The sequence below is a fragment of the Typopeltis vanoorti genome, chromosome 15, assembly GCF_054136105.1.
Source record: "Typopeltis vanoorti isolate ZY-2024b chromosome 15, IOZ_Tvanoo_1.0, whole genome shotgun sequence".
NCBI lineage: Eukaryota > Metazoa > Arthropoda > Arachnida > Uropygi > Thelyphonidae > Typopeltis > Typopeltis vanoorti.
In genome coordinates this window covers 18,996,396-19,016,319 of record NC_143563.1, presented here as the reverse complement: position 1 = coordinate 19,016,319, position 19,924 = coordinate 18,996,396, and the positions used below count along the sequence as shown (strand labels likewise).

The following is a 19,924-nucleotide window of genomic DNA, read 5'->3' as shown; positions in this document are numbered from 1 at the left end:
ACAAAAAATTTATTTTAATTTGTTAAGTAATATTTTTGTATATATTTTATTTATTATTATTTTTTTTCCCACCAGAGGCAAACTAAGGTAAATAATTAAAGCATTTAGATTTATCTTAGTTTTGTGTAGTGTCATGTAGCTTGTGTCCTGTGCAACGTATGTTTTCCTGATTATGATGACCTCGATATGGAGGTTGAAACGTTGATGTTATTTTCTTAATTATCTTCTTCTTCCAAGCATTATGTCCCACTCTTTTGCATTTGGTCTCGATTTCATTCAGTTTGCAGCATCAGTAGGAGAGACACCCACCATAGCCTGCATGTCTCGCATATCTCCTTTTAAGCTGTCCATCTATCCATCACTTTTTCTGGTGTCCTTTAGGTCGTTGGTCATCTGTTTTGCATTTAGTCTCGATTTCATTCAGTTTGCAGCATCAGTAGGAGAGACATCCACCATAGCCTGCATGTCTCGCATATCTCCTTTTAAGCTGTCCATCTATCCATCACTTTTTCTGGTGTCCTTTAGGTCGTTGGTCATCTGGGCTAAGTGTAAGGGCCTGTCCTGCAATAGATTCCTTATCGGCCCTGGCCACATGTCCATACCATCGTAGGCTTGCTTCTCTCATCTTCTTAATTATAAGTAAAGTAATTATTCCGTGTGTTTTTGTTTCCATAAATTCTTCACTATAAATATCAGGAAATTGATGATGATGATTACAAACATAAACAACACATTTTACATTCTAGAACAACTACTAAATTATTCAAAATCTGATAGAAGACATTTTTATTTATTCACAGAAACTACTGGCCTGGTTGGATGAGCAGATAGCATTCTCACTTTCAAACCAACAGGTTGTAGTTTGAATCCACCGCATGGATGTTTGTGTTCATTTTACTAATTCTGTGTGGAAAGACATCTGTGATTTTACTCCTTCTTCTTCTTCTTCCAGCAGTTTTCACTCCCAAAACCACCATTTTTGTGTTTGTTTTAGTAATTCTGTGTGAAAAGAGCATTTCTGATCATACCACTTCTTCCAATAGAGACTTCACTCCCAAAACTCTCATGAAGTACAGGAGGGACAACCATACAGTATCCTAACATCAATGTGAAAAAATTAACAAAGGAAACTAATTGCAAAATTAAAAATATAAATCGGTAACTTACCATTTAAATGCCATATTCCCAATTCCATACGCATTTTTGTCAGGCAGTCTAAAATGGAAACCACCAAACTTTTCCGATGTCCACTGCATTCAGCTCTAAACTGGTCAACTAACTGACAAAGACACAGAAGCAAAGGAGCCATACTGATAGACTGCATCCATGTTTTCAGTTCAGGATTGTGATATGTCACATCACAACAGAGCTGCAATTAAAAAAAAAATTTTTTTCTTTAATCTAAAAGCAATTAATATTCTTATATCAGTTTGCTGCAGTGCACATCAATTGTTATGTATCAAACTGGTTATGTGTAACCTTGAAGGATAGCCACCTAAATTGCATATAAAGGTCAGACACACTTAAGGCGTTTGCAAATATTTCATTATTAACCCTGCAGAGGTCGTGGTAGAAAAAATTGCAGCATAGGTCGAGTGTATCTGAGATATATGTGATAAAATGCGATAAAACTTAAAAAAAAAACACTACAAATATAATACGATGGTTTATTTATTTATTTTCAGTTACAATCTAGAAATTATTGAACAAAGAAACAAAGAAAAAACAACAACTAAACCAATACTATACTGAAATCGGAGTTCGCGGTATCTCTCAGATACAATTTACTATCGAATATCACTATCACTTTTCGCATTCAACTCTATCATTCTCATCATCGGACTCTAGTAACAAAATCGCAGAATCTCTTCAACATCTGATGGCTTATCCAATCGATATATATTTCCAGCCATTTTCAATGGTGAATAAATAAAAAAAAAAAAACTAAACCAATACTATACTGACATCGGAGGTCGCAGTATATCTCAGATACAATTTACTATGAAATATCACACACCTTTACATAACATGTGTTAAACCAAAACTGACAGCATAAACAGTGTGGAATATCACTCGTAATATATGCATGTGCACTACTCGTAACCTCCAAGCTATACACTGGATATGTATAAGAATATTTATATTAAACAATTTGTTTGTATCTTTCAGATTAGCCTTGACCTCTGCAGGGTTAAATAAAATATTTAATTTTATATAGAATACCAAGATACTAAAATAACATTTTTTACTTTTTTATGAAACTTCTTCACTAGAAAAGATTGCCTATCTATTATATAATTTTTGAGGAGGAAAGAAGAGTTATAACATGGCATAATTTTTGATAGAAAGGGGAGGAGTCAATTTAGAAAATAGTGTTATGATGTAATCTATGGACAACTTTATTCTTACTCGAAAGTGCTCTACAGGCCCATTTTTTTATTATTATTATGGACATTATTTCTGGGAAAACTCCCATGTTACTCCTCTAAACAAACTATTATATTTACAGCTATTTTGCCTGCTTCTGTTTAGGAGTGCCCCTGTTTAAATGTCATTGGCTTTTTACTCATGGATTCTTAGGGCATTGTAGATGTATATTTACCAATAAATATATGTAACATAAAAGAAGAGAAATTTACACATACCTTTTTCTGGGTGTTGTGAATTTTCTTCTTTCTGTGATGTGCAAACTACTGCAGTTAGGGTGTTTTGGAAGGAAGTGGGGGGGGGGGGGGGGTAGGCAATGTGGAAGAATTAAAATAGAAAATGCAAAAAACCCGATTTTTTTTTGTATAATATATACATTTATATTATATTATATTATGGACGGAGCATTTTTTTATATAGGGTTGGAAAAGGTGAAAGAGGTTAAAAACAACAACTGATTTTTAGAGGAGGTGGGGTGGGAAAAGGCGTTCACGGGGAGCGGTCCGTTTCGACTATGCTTGGTCGTCATCTGAACACATGGAGGAAGTGGATGCTATTTCAGGTCGGTTAGGTGCTTCTGCTTTTGAAGTGTTTGTGTTATCGCCTATTGGTCAGGGTTGTGACCTCAATTTTATGTTGTGAAGCTTCCAAACCTCGGGGATTATGTAAGGCCTGTGGACATTGATAGAGTTCGCGTCACATTTTATGGCTATTGTTTCCGATATCCTAAGCATTGCTTCATTGTCTTGTCTGTCTACTATGATGGTCTTATCGATCTGCAGGGTATGTTTTTGTTCAAGGGCGTGAACAGCTATTTCCGTTTTTCCAGTGCTTTGTATTCAATTTTTCTTTTTGATGTTGCATTTTTTAATGTTTAAATGTTCTGGAATAGGGATGTTACAATCGCAGAAGTGTTCTTGTAGTCTTGCCCATAAAGACCTGTTGGTGGAACCTGTGTAGGTGATATCACAATCTTTTTGGCATGGAAATTTATAGACTATGTTGTGGTGTTCAAATCTTTCTTTTTGTGTGTGAGATTTAGTGGGTTTTAGGAAATTTGCCAATTTTTGGTTTGTGGTGAATACCAGTTTGTAGTCAGTATGTTTGAAGATGTATATTTATAAGCTTTGTATGTGTTTTGGGTGTAAAAAAGTTTGATAATTTTTTGTGTTGGGAAGTTTGTTATGGTACACTTGGGTTGTTTTGGCTATCCTGTTCGCATAATTTATTAGTTGTGTGGGATAGTGGTGATTTTCGAAGATTTGTGTTAGTTTTTTTATTTCTGCATTTAGATTACTATGATTGGTTGAAAATTTGTAAGCATTTATGAATTGTGATAAGATGACAGATTTTTTAACGGAATATGGATGGCATGAGTGGAAATGGAGGTAGTTTCCGATATGTGAGGGATTGTGGTATATTTTCATGGCTGTTTTGTTGTATGTTCTGATTATTATCAAGTTTAAGAAATTGATGGATTTGTTCTGTTCAGTTTCTATGGTGAATTTTAGTCTGTTGCTGTAACTGTTTAGGGATGCTTTTAAGGTGGTGATGTGTGTAGGATTTCCAATGCACAGAATATCGTCCACGTATCTGCCATAAAAGGTGATGCGGGGGGGGGGGGGGGGTAGGAGTGATTCTATGTGTGCTAAGAATAATTCCGCTAGTTGTCCGCTGATATTTTGGCCCATTGGGAGTCCGAAGATTTGAATATACATGTTGTTGTTGTTGAACTTGAAGAAGTTTGCCGAGATTATTTATTAGTTTTATTAAGTCATTGGGCATTAGTTATAATGTCATTGGGCATTAGTTTAGTATGAGAGTGTAGGGTGTGGTCTTCTGTGAGTAGTGTATGTCTGTACGATGTCTAAAGGTCTGGGGACGTCCACGTTGGTGTATAAAGAGACCGCATCCAATGAAGTGAGGATGTTTTCCTGGGATAAGGTTAGGTTTTTTATTTTTTTGAAAAGGTCATCCGTGTTTTTTATCATGAAGTTAGACATTGTAATTAATGGTTTGAGAAGTTTCGCTATGAATTTTGATAAAGGTGCTGTGGTGGTGTTTTTGTAGGAGACTACTGGCCTCATCGGGTACCCATCTTTGTGGGTTTTTATTTGTCCGAACATACAAGGGGTGCGTGTGGTGCAAGGAGTTGTGTTTTTCATTGTGGTTTTGTCTATTCTGTTTTTATTTTTTAGGGTGTGTGTAGGGTACTGTTGATTTGTTTAATGAGGTCGGGGGGGGGGGGGTCAATTCGGAATTTTTGGTAGGTGTGTTGGTCGTTTAAGATAGTTAATTTGTTGTGGTAATCGGTTTGGTTTGTGATGACTACTGCACATTATGATCAATAAAGCTGACAAAGGGGATACAGTAGTCATCACAAACCAAACCGATTACCATAACAAAATGGCAACTATATTAAACGACCAACACACCTACCAAAAAATCCAAATTGACACCACCCCCGACCTCATCATTAAACAAATCAACAGTACCCTACACACCCTACAAAATGAAAACAAAATAGACAAAACCACAATGAAAAAAAAAACACAACTCCCCACACCACATGCACTCCTTGTATGTTTGGACAAATAAAAACCCACAAAGACAGGTACCCAATGAGGCCAATAGTCTCCTACAAAAACACCACCACAGCACCTTTATCAAAATTTGTAGCGAAACTTCTCAAACCATTAATTACAACATCTAACTTCATGATAAAAAACACGGATGACCTTTTTCAAAAAAAAAAAAACCTAACCCTATCCCAGGAAGACATCCTCACTTCATTGGATGCAGCCTCTTTATACACCAACGTGGATATCCCGAGAACTTTAGACATCGTACACACACTACTCACAGAAGACCACACCCTACACTCTCATACTAAACTAATGCCCAATGACATTATTAACTTAATAAAACTAATAAATAATCTCGGCAAACTTCTTCAAGTTCAACAACAACATGTATATTCAAATCTTCGGACTCCCAATGGGCCAAAATATCAGCGGACAACTAGCGGAATTATTCTTAGCACACATAGAATCACTCCTACTCCCCCCTGGCATCACCTTTTATGGCAGATACGTGGACGATATTCTGTGCATTGGAAATCCTACACACATCACCACCTTAAAAGCATCCCTAAACAGTTACAGCAACCGACTAAAATTCACCATAGAAACCAAACAGAACAAATCCATCAATTTCTTAAACTTGACAATAATCAGAGCATACAACAAAACAGCCATGAAAATATACCACAAACCCTCACATATCGGAAACTACCTCCATTTCAAACTCATACCATGCATATTCCATTAAAAAATCTGTCATCTTATCACAATTCATAAATGCTTACAAATTTTCAACCAATCATAGTAATCTAAACGCAGAAATAAAAAAACTAAACACAGATTTTCGAAAATCACAACTATCCTACACAACTAATAAATTATGCGAACAGGACAGCCAAAACAACCCAAGTACCAAAACAAACTTCCCAACACAAAAAATTATCAAACTTCCTTACACCCAAAACACATACAAAGCTTATAAATACATCTTCAAACATACTGACTACAAACTGGTATTCACCACAAACCAAAAATTGGCAAATTTCCTAAAACCCACTAAATCTCACACACAAAAAGAAAGATTTGAACACCGCAACATAGTCTATAAATTTCCCTACCAAAAAGACTGTGATATCACCTACACAGGTTCCACCATCAGGTCTTTATGGGCAAGACTATAAGAACACTTCTGCAATTGTAACATCCCTATTCCAGAACATTTAAACACTAAAAAAAGCAACATCAAAAAGAAAAATCGGAAATAGCTGTTCACGCCCTTGAACAAAAACATACCCCGCAGATCGACAAGGCCATCATAGTAGACAGACAAGACAATGAAACAATGCTTAGAATATCGGAAACAATAGCCATAAAATGTGATGCTAACTCTATCAATGTCCACAGATCCTACATAATCTCTGAGGTTTGGAAACTTCACAACATAAAATTGAGGTCACAACCCCAACCAATAGGCGATAACACAAACACTTCAAAAGCAGAAGCACCTATAAAAAAATGCTCCGCTCATCCCTAATAATATAATATATATGTATATATATATATATATTATACAAAAAAAACAGGTTTTTTCCATTTTCTATTTTAATTCTCCCACATTGCCTACCCCCCCCACTACACACACACACACACTTCCTACTAAAACACCCTAACTGCAGTAGTTTGCACTTCGCAGAAAGAAGAAAAGCCACAACACCCAGAAAAAGGTATGTGTAAATTTCTCTTCCTTTATGCTACATATATTTATTGGTAAATATACATGTACAATGCCCTAAGAATCTGTGAGTAAAAAGCCAATGACATTTAAACAGGGGCACTCCTAAACAGAAGCAGGCAGAATAGCCATAAATATAATAATAATTATTATATTATATGACACTTCCAGGGAGTCCAAAGACTCAGCGAGGTAGGGCATCTACTCCACAACTCTCCATCTCCATCACTCAAATCCATAAACTACAACTATGTTCATCATCTACACCAATGCCGACTACTACTAGTATTTTCACAGACGATCACAAACATCCATGCGCTACCTTATCATCAATATCCTCAAAAACTATGAAAACTCAAGTGACAATTAATATTCGGTTCAGCTTTTGAGCTACTGTATTACATAATCAATCCATTTTTTCTAATACCACTCAGGGAATAAGCTCACAGCAGTATTTCTATCGGTTACAAAATGTAGGAATTCCATATACAGGGTGTTTGGGATAAATTTGACATATTTATAATTAATTATATTTTTCCGTAAGTTACATGTATTAACACACACTTCTCTTCATTTAAAAGTTTGGACCCTTCTTCATTCATATACAAGATGTCAGAAAGGATGGATAGCTGGAACCCACCTGAATCATGGAAGAGAATAACTTGTATCATGATGATTCGTGCCCGCCATCAAAATAAGGATATTACGACTGCTGCCCAATACTCCCTGAATACAGTAAAAACAATCAGGCATGAACTAGAGACTTGCAATGGTGACTACGAGGATGTAGCAAGAAGAAAGATCCCTAGCAGACGATCTGATTGCGTTCGTACAGCAGAATTCCTCGCAAATCTGCAGGAACAGGTGTTGAAGAACCCTGGCATTGGAATTCGGGCTTTGTTCGTGGAGTTGCTAACTGTAGTCAAGCCCTGGATAACAAGGGTAGCCAATGGTAGGCCGTATGTATGGCAGCAGGATTCAGCCCCTTGCCACACCTCTGGGAAAAGTCAAAAATGGTTGTCTGAAAATTTCTACGACTTCACCAGTCCAAATGTTTGGCCTCCAAACTCCCCAGACCTTAACCCCATGGATTATTTTGTATGGGGCGCAGTTGAAAAAGACACCAATCGCACTTCCAGTAATACAAAAGCCCAGTTAATGGATAAAATTAAAACAGTTTTTGCGGCCCTTCCCAGGGAGACTGTAGCATCAGCTTGTTCGAGGTTCCGAAGCAGAATTGAAGCTGTGATCGATGCTAATGGTGGTTATTTTGAGTAAATCTTGTTGATAGTATTGTAATTAACTCTGCCTGTAATGTTTTTTTGTAAATTCATTAAATTTAATAGATACAAAGAAGATTTTCTTTTTCCTTACGAAACTGTCAAATTTATCCCGAACACCCTGTATATATATATGGAATTCCTATATAATTAACCTTCACTTTTCTATATAATTCTTGATAAATAGTATACTACTATCACTGTACTCATAGGACCTTTTTATGAGCAAGATTGCAACAACAACAATAAAAATAAAAATAAAATATTTATTGTTGCAAGTTTTTTCAATGGGATGTATAGCATATACTGCTTGGAAAGAAGTCAATGGACACCATAGTGTGAGGAACAAACAGTCATGGCACCCGCCTTAATAAGATATAAGACCTCCTTTCTCTGCAATGACTGCAATAATCCTATGGGAGTATACTTTCCACAAGCATACAATAGTGATCAATGGGAATTTTGGACCATTCTTCCTGTAGGTATGTAATGAGGTTTTGGACTGTTGTGGGGTGGGTGTCTCTTGACGTCACTCAATGCTCCAGTTCATCCCACAGATGTTCAATAGGATTCTGTAGAGGCCAGTCAAGTGTGGTGACATTAATGTCCACAAACCATGCAGTTACAGCAGCAGCCCTATGACATGGTGCATTGCGTTGCTGAAAGAGATAATAATCAGTTCCGTAGAAATGCCACAAAGTAGGAAGGACTCAACTGTCCAGAATATTCAGATACCACTCTGAGTTCAATATTTGTGGCACCACAAACAGAGGTCAAGGCCAAACCAGAAAAAACAGGAACATTGTATCACACTGGCACCTCTGAATTTCATAGTTGAGATTACACAACTCTGGTAAGAGATGTTTGTAAGGCATCTGCCACACCCATCTATCTGCTTGGTAGAAGATGTAGCATGATTTGTTAGTCCACAGCACAGCTTTCTAAACTTCCATGACCCACTGTACACTCAAGCACACACTCTCACTCACTTACTCACTCTTTGCACCATTGAAGACAATGCTGTTACACCTGATATCTTGAGAATATAATATCCTCAGTTATCATGGTGTAACATAAAAAATAAATAACATAAATAAAAACCCCTGTATAAAAAGGATAATTTGATTAATAAAATATTCTTGCATCCAGTATAAATTGAGTAAAATGTAAAGGTCTATTGTTTAGTTGAGATAACAAAAGAAAAGAAGGTATTAAGATGTATTATGACTAAACAAGGAATTTGTATTAAATAAGTAGCTAACTAAGAATTAATATAGTAATGCGATTAAGAATGAAAGAGTTAAGTGCATAAGTATAAAAGAATGAGTCATGAAATATGCTATGTAAGAGGCTACAGATTAAGCATTAAGTAGAATTCTGAGAAAAGGTTTGAAAGGGGGTTAAGATAGAGGCTAACAAGAGAAATAACGGAACATCGCTTAGGGCCTATGCCCGGATAGAAACTTCGTTACGAGTTGCCGATTAAAATGACGTATGGCGGCAAAATGCTACCCAATTGGTAGACAGACGGAAAACAAGTAGGAGGTGGGAAAAAGAAGTAAGAAAGGGTGCCGTTAGGGGAACAGCTATAAAAGGGTTGGTAACCCCCCCCCCTCGAGGCTCTTTTTCGAAGAGTAGGCTCTTTTGGGTTTTGGGGAAGACGTTTAGATAGTCAGGGAGGCTTGAGGCCTTTTTGCCTTTTGCCAGAGGAGAAGAAACGTTTGGATAGTCGCGGTGGTTTTAGTTTGGTTTTCTAGTGGATTTCACGGTGTTCCTGAGTGGAGAGATATAGCTTATATCCTCATGCCACAACAAGGAATCGAAGGTGAGCGGGAAAGCTATTCCCGTATTCCTATGTAGAAAGCAAAATATACCATAGAGTCATAGGAAGCTGTGATAATATCGATGTCCTCGTTTCGGATAGTACAGCCGAAGGCGCAGATGTTTATATAGCCCTGAATTGCAAGACGTTATGCAAGCAAGTTCGTTCAGTAGAAGGTAAAGGCCCGTAAGTGAAGCTAAAGAAAGGTATTGTGAATTTTGTCTTATGTTAACTAGAAGTTAGAAGAATATAGACGAAGGCAATTTGTAAGACAAACAAAATCGTAGGATAGAAGGGGACATAACAATGCTACATGTAAGTTTGCTTAATGTGGGGCTTGGATATTGCAGTCCTACCATGAAAACCCCATGTTATGAGCCTAAGTTGTGAATGTTTTTGTACAGATTCATGTTACAGTCAATGCCCAGAACTCTGCAACCAACCTGTCAGCTGACAAATGACGGTTTTTACATATTATTCTTCATAGCACCCTACAGTCACGTTCGGTGAATGTGGTGGGTCGTACTCTGTAGGTAGCACTTGCAGTTGACTCTCTGCACTTTCATCTCAGTATAGTATCAATGACTGTTGACCTGGGATGGCCCAATTTGTCAACAATTTGCCAAAGTGATAGGTCTGCAACATGCCATTCTACAACAATCAGTTATAGAATGCCTCTTTCAAACTCCATCAGTTCCCTTCTTGCAGCCATTTCACTGTGCCACAGCTGCATTAACTTGGGAGCGCAGGATTCCTCCAATTTATGCCAGCTACAAACACATTACATAGCACAATGCACCTTGACCTTGGGAGTGTCCATTGACTTCTTTCCAAGCTGTATACATTGAGTTTGCATGTATAATATAAGCAACTAATTTAATGACAATTTGTTCTTAGGATATCATCATCATCATCATCAAATTCCTGCCATGTACCCACAAGGGGTGTACAGGATATGATAGTACTACATGATAAAATTATATCCTTACTAACTTCCTATCTACAATTTTCCTCCAAATCAGTCTGTTACTTGTCAAGACTCCAACATTATCAGATCTTATATTTCTATCGTCTAAGGCACTTTGTACCATATCAATCCACCTATATCTTGGTCTTCCTCTGGGTCATTTTGCTGCCAACCTGGCAGAGAACACTTGTTTTGCTAATCTTTCCTCGCCTATTCTGTTTAGGTGACCATACCACCTGAGATTAGCTCTGCTAACGCATTCCTGAATGCAGACAATATCAAGTTCTTTCCTGATATCTTCGTTTTTAATATGATATTGTCATTGATGCCATCTGTTCATGCCTATAATCTTTCTCAGGACTCTCATATCTATGGTCTCTAGTCTTTGGTCAAGTGTTTTACTTCTGACCCAGCTCTCAGATCCATAAGTTAAAACTGGTTTGAACACTGTCTTGTATACAGCTAATTTAGTGTTCCGACTAATTTCTCTCTTATTCCATATGAATTTATTCAATTGACTTCCCACCATACCAGCTTTGCTGATTCTGTTGTCTATTTCTATATTTAATTTACCATTTTCACTAAAAATCGTGCCTAAGTAGCTGAAATGTTTTACTTGTTCCACAGGTTCTCCATTCACAACACAGTTGACATTTTCAATGATTCTGCCTATTTTCATTGTCTTTGTCTTTTTATTGCTGACCTTCATACCATATCTATTACAATTAATAGTTATTCAATTTAGTCAGAGAATCTTGCAGACTTGTAGTGGATATATTTAGAAGTATAACATCATCCGCATAAAGCAAAGAGCTAACATTAACATCTCCAATTTTGATATCATGTTTAATACCACTTTCCTTCATAATGTGATCCATATAGATAATGAATAACAGAGAGGATAATGTACATCCTTGTCTCACAGCAGATTTAACATTAAACCATCTTCCTGTACTTCCTTCAATTCTAACTGCTGACTTACAACTCAAATAAAGACTAAGTATTGCTTGATATAATGCCCCATTGACACCATATAACTGCAGCGTATTGAATAGCTTCTCTCTTGGCACCTTGTCATATGCCTTTTCCAAATCTACAAAACTTAAATATAGATCTTTGTTATATTCCCATGCTTTCTCGACTATTTGTCGTAAAGTGAAGATCTGATATTGACAGCCTCTGTTTGGCCTGAATCCAGCTTGTTCTTCACCAAGCTTTTCTTCCACAATTCTTCTCAACCGTTTCTCAAGTAAACTTGCATAGATTTTGCCAGGAACACTCAGTAGGGATATACCTCTGTAATTCTCACATTCAGTTTTATTTCCCTTTTTATATATGGGTACTATGAGAGCTCTACTCCAATCATCAGGAATTCGTCCCTCTGTCCAGGCTTTCTGAACTATGCAGTGCAGCCACTGTAAGACTCTTATACTTCAGCATTTCTGGTCGAATATCATCTACTTCTGCTGCCTTTCCACATTTCAAGCCTTTGATCGCTTTTTCTACTTCAAGTATGGATATATTCCTGCCTGCATGCCTGGTCAGTGTTTTTTACCACTGTGCTGTCATCACTGCTTGTTTCATTTAGCAGTTTTTCAAAGTAATTACTCCATACTTCAAGGATATCTTTTATTCCAGTTTTTATGTCACCTTCATCATCTCTAACTCCTTTTGCAGCACTCTTTCCTCCATTCCTAAGCTTCTTCAACAAACTCCAGAATATTTTGCCACCTTCTTGATATTTATTTTCTATATTCTTGCCAAAGTCCTCCCATGACTTTTGTTTAGCTAGTTTTACACAGTGTTTAGCATTCTTGCATTTGTCTCTATATTCTCTAAGAGCACAAGCTGACTTATTTGACAGGAACGTTTGATATGCTTTCTTCTTTTCCTTCACTGCCTCTTTAACTTCCTGTGTCCACCAGGGAGTTCTGATTTTTCTATCCTTGCAGACAACCTCACCACATGCCTCTCTGGCTGAATCAATCAATGTTTTCTTCAGAGTTTGCCACCGAATCTCCAAAGTTTGGTTCCTGTTCTCAAACTCTTTCATTTTTTCTTCAATAATCTTTGTGTATTTTAGTCTACAGTTCACATCTTAGAGCTGCTGAACGTTTATTCGCTTTAAAACTTTCTTACATGTCATTCTTTTCAATATGAAATTCAATTTTATCCTGCTCAAGACTAAATAGTGATCACTTCCAATTTCAAATCCTCTGTACACTCTGGTGTCCTGCACCAGGGAAAAAACATCACTATCAAAAATAACATAGTCAATGAGACTTTTCTTATTCCTAGCCTCTTCTCTCCATGTGAATTTGTGCACATTTTTATGTTGGAACATGGTGTTAGTAATAACAAGTCCATGTCCTGAGCAGAAATCCAACAGATATTTGCCATTATTATTAGCTCTTTTCTACAAATTTTCCCAAAATATTTTTGTATGTCTCACAATCATTTCCTACTCTGCTATTTAGATCCCCAACAAGGACCAACTTTTCCTTTTTCATTGTGTCAGTTGCTTTTTCTAAAGCCTCAAAAAATTCCTCCACTTCTACCTTAGTAGAACCTTCTGTGGGCCCATAGGCACAAATAAGTCTCATTGTCCAGTTCCCCACTCTCATATTTGCCCACATTACTCTACTTGAGACTGACTGCCATTCAAGAAGATTAGCTTCGTATTTTATGTTGAATACTATGGCTACTCCTTCTTTTCCTTGATTGTCATTGCCTGAATATAACATTTTGTATTTATTGCTCAGAAAGATCTCACCAGTTTTGGTCTTTTTTGTTTCAGTCACCCCTATTATGTCGATCTGGTACTTATCTAATTCCTCAGCTAGCTCCATTTCTTTGCCATTCAGGCTTCTTACGTTGATAGTACCGATCTTTAACTCTGGTGATGTTGAGTTGGGTTTTGTTTTCAGATTTGTTCCAGTAGCTGACTTTTCGCTGTTCGCCCTGGTTCCCTGGCGAAAACAATGGGGGCCTTGTTTAACTGGGCGACGCCCCAGCCGGCATGAAATTTTGTCATGTTGTACCATCATTTTTTATTTTGGTTTAACCAATAAGAATACAATTTGGTCGGCTAAATCCCAAATTACCAGCCCATCCTCGTTCGTTCAGTATCCAAGTAGATACCCAACAGGGTGCACCACGAGAAGGTGAGGATTGGACATTAGACTAAAAGCCTTGGTCGGTTCTCCGCATTCCTTAAAGGCTATGTGGAGGTCTCCTCTCAGTTATACAGCTTTGTACCTTAAGCACCCCTTCTTAGGATATCACAATGTAAAATATATATTCTAGAATGTATATATTGCTGTACAGCATGATGAGTCACTTTAAAGTTATGGAAAGATTTTGGGAAAAATACAGAAGCTAATTCCATCTCATCCAGAAGGTAAATGTAGGCTGCTGAAAAAAAGCTTAGAAATGGAGGAAAGCGTACTATAAAAAGAATCACAGTTCAAAAAGGTAAGATAAAAATGATGATAAAGATATTCCGGATTTGAGTAATTATTATTATTACTGTTATTGTATGAACACCTCCATGGAGTCTGGTGACTCATTGTGCAGACAATATCCATTCACATAATATATGTTATATCTCTCTCTCTCTCTCTCTCTTGAACCTATAAACAAACACAGCCCTAACAAATGACTCTGGTAACTCATTCAATTCATCCACACTCTCCATGCAAAACATCTAGTCCTCACATTTTTACTAACCACACTTTTACTCAACTTCTGGGGATGACCTCTTGTTCAAACCCCCCCCAAAGACAAGTGCTGAAACATTTCTCCTGCATCAATCCTATAAAACCTTTTAAGTAACTTAAATGTTTCTATCATATCCCCTCTTTTTTTACAACCCACAAACCCTCAACTTATCCTCACAGGGAGCATTCCACATATCACTCGCAATCCTGGTCATTCACTTCTGGATCCTCTTCAATGTCGCAATCGTATCCCCCATCATTCTCCTATTCATGAGGCTTTGGAATTTACATTTTCTCAATCTGTCATCATACTCCACATTCAAAAAAATCACTGACCACCTTTGTGAATCTTCTCTAGACCCTTTGACACATATCCACATCACCATTAAAACCCTGCAACCAAATCTGTGCACAATAATCCCTATGAGGCCTGATCAGGGCATACAATGGCATCATAACCTCTCTATTTTTGCATGTCAGGAACAATGACCCTGACATGCAGAAATAGAGCTTGTGTAATGTGACCCCTGAATTTCAGGTCCTTGTCCACCATCACTTATAAATCTCTCATCTCCTCTACTTCCTTTAAAGTTTCCCCACCAAGTGCATACTTTGCATCCCATCATTGCTTACCAAATCTCAAAACCTTACACTTTGAAACATTGAACTGATAGTTCCACTAACCTGCCCATTCATCCATCACTAGTTAAACCCACCCCAATATCATTAACATACAAACTGAAAAATGGTCCCAAAACTGATCCCTACAGCACACCACTAGTGGCCTTCCTCTTTTGGATACTGCACCCCCATATACAAATCATCGACATAGCCAAAGCAGTTCAAGGAGCACATGGAAACATCTAAGACTCTTCAAAGGACAAGACAACAACAACAACAACCTCAATATACAACTTTCTGATACCTATGTGACAGACAATCACTGATCCCACTCAGAAGTCTGTTATCTGATCTCATCTGTTTCAATTTATTTAACAGTTTGTCGTGTTGCAGTCTATCAAAAGCTTTTGCAAAATCCAAGGTATTTGTCACCTTGTTATAGTACATAAGTAGGTTAGTAAAGCATAATCTCCCTTTAACAAAAAAAACCATGCTGATAACCACATAGAATACTGCTATTATCAACCCATTTCTGTATCCAACTTCTCACAAATCTCTCTAATACCTTCAACCACAACTCCAGATTTACAGATTGGCCTATAATTTGAAGTCACAGCCTTATCACCACCTTTTTGCAGTGAAACAATTTTACCTTCTCTCCACTCCCATGGAACATGTGCTGTTGTAAGACTCTTATTAAATAGGCATGCTGATTCTACTGCCAATTCTCTGGAACATTCCCTTAAAATGCATGATGATACGAGGGCTGTTTGAAAAGTTTGTTAAAAAAAATAAGTTAAACAAATTTTTTTGGAAAAAATCACCTTTATTTCTCAACATAGTCTCCATCGAGGTCTACACATTTGATCCAGCGAGTTTCCAATTTTTTCATCCCATCTAAACAATGATACATAATAAACTCCCATTATTGTCTTACCCTTTTCTAAATAGACTATCATGATAATTCCTTGGGAATCTCAAAAAACAGTGGCCATCACCTTCATCAATATGGTCTTCGCTTTTTTCGGTGCTCTTTCACTGGGCATTGTCCACTGTCTTGACTGCTGCTTGGACTCAGGTGTGTAATGATGGATCCAAGTTTCATCTACAGTCATGAATTGATGCAAAAAATCCTGCGAACTGCGATTAAACATTGCCAAACAGTGCATTGAAATGTCTTTTCACATGTGTTTGTGATCAACAGTCAACAATTGTGGCACCCATCGCACACACAGCTTTTTCATGTGCAATTTTTCATGCAGAATATTATACACCAATTCAGTTGAGATGTCTACAATCTCAGCAATCTCACGCACTTTCACTTGGCAGTCTTCCATAACGATGCCATGGATTTTGTCAATCATTTCCTTTGTAGTGACCTCAGTCAGGCATCCGGAATGCGCTTCATCTTCATTTCTTCAAATAAAAAGTATTTTATCACTCCACGAAACTCATTTTTCTCCATTTTTATGAAAAATAGGAACACAGCCAAATGAGTACTACGCGTCACACATGGCGCTAAACTTTTGCCAGGGGTCATGAAAAAGATGATATGAATGAATTGTGTCGCCATCTATTGGAAATTTACCAAACTTTTCAAACAACCATCGTATGTCATCAAATCCTATCGCATTATTGACATCAAGATTATTTATTTCCTCAAATACCTCCTGCTCACTCACAATTAAGCCATCCTCTCCTATGTCCTCTACACTAAAGTCCCTCGTGATTCCACCCTGATGAGGATGAAACACCCTTATAAACTGATCACTGAATACCTCTACAATGTGCTCTGCAGCAGTTATCATTTTACCATTTTCATCCATTAACATCATTGTACCATAATCATTCTTCCTTCTGCTTACCACATATCTAAAAAAACTCTCTAGGGTTTTTCTTTGCCTGATTTGCCAATTTCTGCTGCTCATACTCCACTTTTGTTTTTCTTATTGAGTAACTCTCCTGGCTTTATACTCTTTATACTCTTCATGTAACTGATTATAACCATTATTCGTCTTGTACTACCTCCAAAGACCTGCTTTCAGATTTCATGCTAAGCCCCTTCATTGTACACCACATTCATCCATTTTACACCTACCTCATTCAGCCTTTTGGCCTTTGAAATACATTCATGCATTGATGCTGTTATGTATTTCTTTGTCAGTTCCAAGCAGCATTTATTTCCTTATCGCTCAACTTCTCGTTCCATGCTACAGCTCCAAGCTGTCTCTTAAGCTTATTATAATCACCAGCTTTATAATTCCACATATATCCTTTCCTCACAAAAATGTTCTATGTTTTTTTTCACTCTCTTCTTTGCTAACTTTTAATTATGCCTTCTAGTAGAGGCTGGTTCAGCAAGAATTAGAAGCTCCAGTTATTTATCTTATAAACTTCAAATATATCTCTTCTCCATCTCCTATTATGTAAATTCAAGAAATTAGAACTCATGCTAATAACTTCATGACTAAAATAACAATCCCTTCAAGCATTTAGTGAATCATCTTCTCTGAAAAAACTTTTGGCATCCATTATAAACCTGCATCAAGTTGTGAAAGAAGATAATAGCATCATAACCTTTTTTCTCTTAATTTCAGAGAAAAGAACTGAAGTGTCTTTTAATTAAATGTACAATCCACAGAGTTTTAATGGATATCTTATCATCCTGATCTTAAATTCCTTATCATCCAAATCCTTGTATTCATTTACATATTTTAATTCCTACCTATTAAACTTATAAAAAAGTTTATGATACTTTTTTTTTTAGTGAACTGTATATACTATCATTTGTTCACATAACATTTTTAATTCCATTTTCCAGTCTGCTCTTGCAATTTAAAGACATGAGACTGTATGAACAACTGGTTACTCTACCCAGGTTCATTTAATCAAAAATTTTACTCGAATGTAAATATTAAAACACCCAACATTTAAAAGATCTCTATATGGCTTCCAGTAATGTATCTCATATATTACAGGAAGCCATATAGAGAGGGGATCTTTTAAATATTGGTTGTTTAAGAGCAGAATATGTTGACCTATTTCTACCTATGCCACTAGGTGATCATCAATACTGATCTTGATATGAAACTAAGGAGTTAGTTAATTTGGAAACCTGCTCTGCAGACTAAACACAAAACTTTTGCAAGTCACTTAATGCCTTAAGTAAGCAGGATGGTGTTTTTACAAAGTGATAAATTCGTCTATGCCCTAATATTGCCTTGGTCGTCTATCTTCATCATGATTTCTTTACAAAAAAAGTAACAAAATTTGTCATAAATGATCTCGCCTTAAAGAAATCATGTCGTTCCTTGCTCAACAAGGATATCCTAGATAAATTTCCTAATTAGTTTTGTTCCATTAGCTTAACTATAACATGAAAAAGACTATAATTCTCCACTTTATGCAATGAACTATCCTTATGAACTGGAATAACCCTTGAAAATTTTCTAGTCATTACCCATACAGGAATCCTCTAAAGTAGTGGATAATTTTATTTTATTTATTTATTGTTTTATATATATATATATATTTATTTATTTTTATGTAGCAGATCTCTATCTTGCTCTTTATAAATGTTCTTCTCTATCTTAAATGTGCCAATCATTGCATGTGGATTTATGTTTCTCTACTGTTTACAAATAATTTGCTTCACATTTTAATTTAGTGTGTCACCCAAGTATAGAAATTCTCTTAATCAGTGTTTACTCATATATTCTGAAACAAAAGATTCATTCCATTCTACACAGATCTGATTTCAATAGAAAGCACACACACACACACACACCATAATTCTTAGAGTGTCCATCTCATACATATAGAGGAAGTAACAGACAATTTCTTGTATTCTGTCCCATGATTTAGTATAATAGCATGATATGCAGTCATATCTCACTGCATGATATGACTATGCCAGTTAATTAATTCACTTTTTTTTCCTCTGGAAAACTGCTTCTATATAGATGTGTTGATATGTATTAAAATTAAGCTGAAAAATTTAATAAAGTGACTAAGGTTAATTTAATGAGGCCTGTGTAGTTCAGTGGAAGTGGCACTTGAGGTGTTAGGTAATAAGAGATGGCAGCACTTGTTTGCCGGTCTCTCATCAGTGGCTGCCTATAATTAGTGACAGGCACGGGCCAGCTATCTCTGATTGGCTACTGGTGCAGATTGAACTGTCCACTCAGTCTCCAAAAGCTAGATAAGATTTAAAGGTCTTGCCTACTCCCTATAAGGGAATAAAAGGTGTTAGCTTATTATTTTTATTTTTTAGGTTAATTTAATAGTAATTAATTATAGGACTTCATTAAAATATAATATCTAGCAGTGTAGAAGAAAATGTTCAAACCAGTTTTAATCTTAATGGATCTGAGACTAATTCACTCCTCTAATTTGGAGAAAGGAGTGAACAAATGGCATCAACTACAGAATCATATTAAAAATGAAAATATCAGAAAGGAGCTTGATATTGTTAGCATTCAAAAATGTGCAAGAAGAGGTAATTTAAGTATAAACAGAATAGGAGAGAAAAAATCCCAGAGGAAGACCAAAATCTAGGTGCAATGAGATGGTTTAAAGTATCTTAGTTAAAATATAAGATTTGAGAGTTTTCTTTCAAATAAGACTAATATCAAAGAAATGATTGATAGAAAGCTACTAATAATGTACACTTAATGAATATCTCACCAATCCTGAACTTAAATTCCCTATCAGCCAAAATACCCAAGTCCTTGTATTCATTTATATTCACTTACATCTTTCTAATGCTTGTCTA

The 19,924-nt window shown here is 36.4% G+C and overlaps 1 protein-coding gene across 1 annotated transcript in view; it reads right to left on the bottom strand.

Annotated features, from left to right (window-relative positions):
• The window catches only part of LOC150098435 (uncharacterized), a 260,713-nt gene that overhangs the window by 82,746 nt on the left and 158,043 nt on the right, over positions 1 to 19,924 (bottom strand). Inside the window, exon 12 of the mRNA XM_090405278.1 lies at positions 1,168 to 1,369. Within this exon, the coding sequence (XP_090261404.1) occupies positions 1,168 to 1,369 (202 nt within the window). The remainder of the gene's footprint in view (positions 1 to 1,167; positions 1,370 to 19,924) is intronic.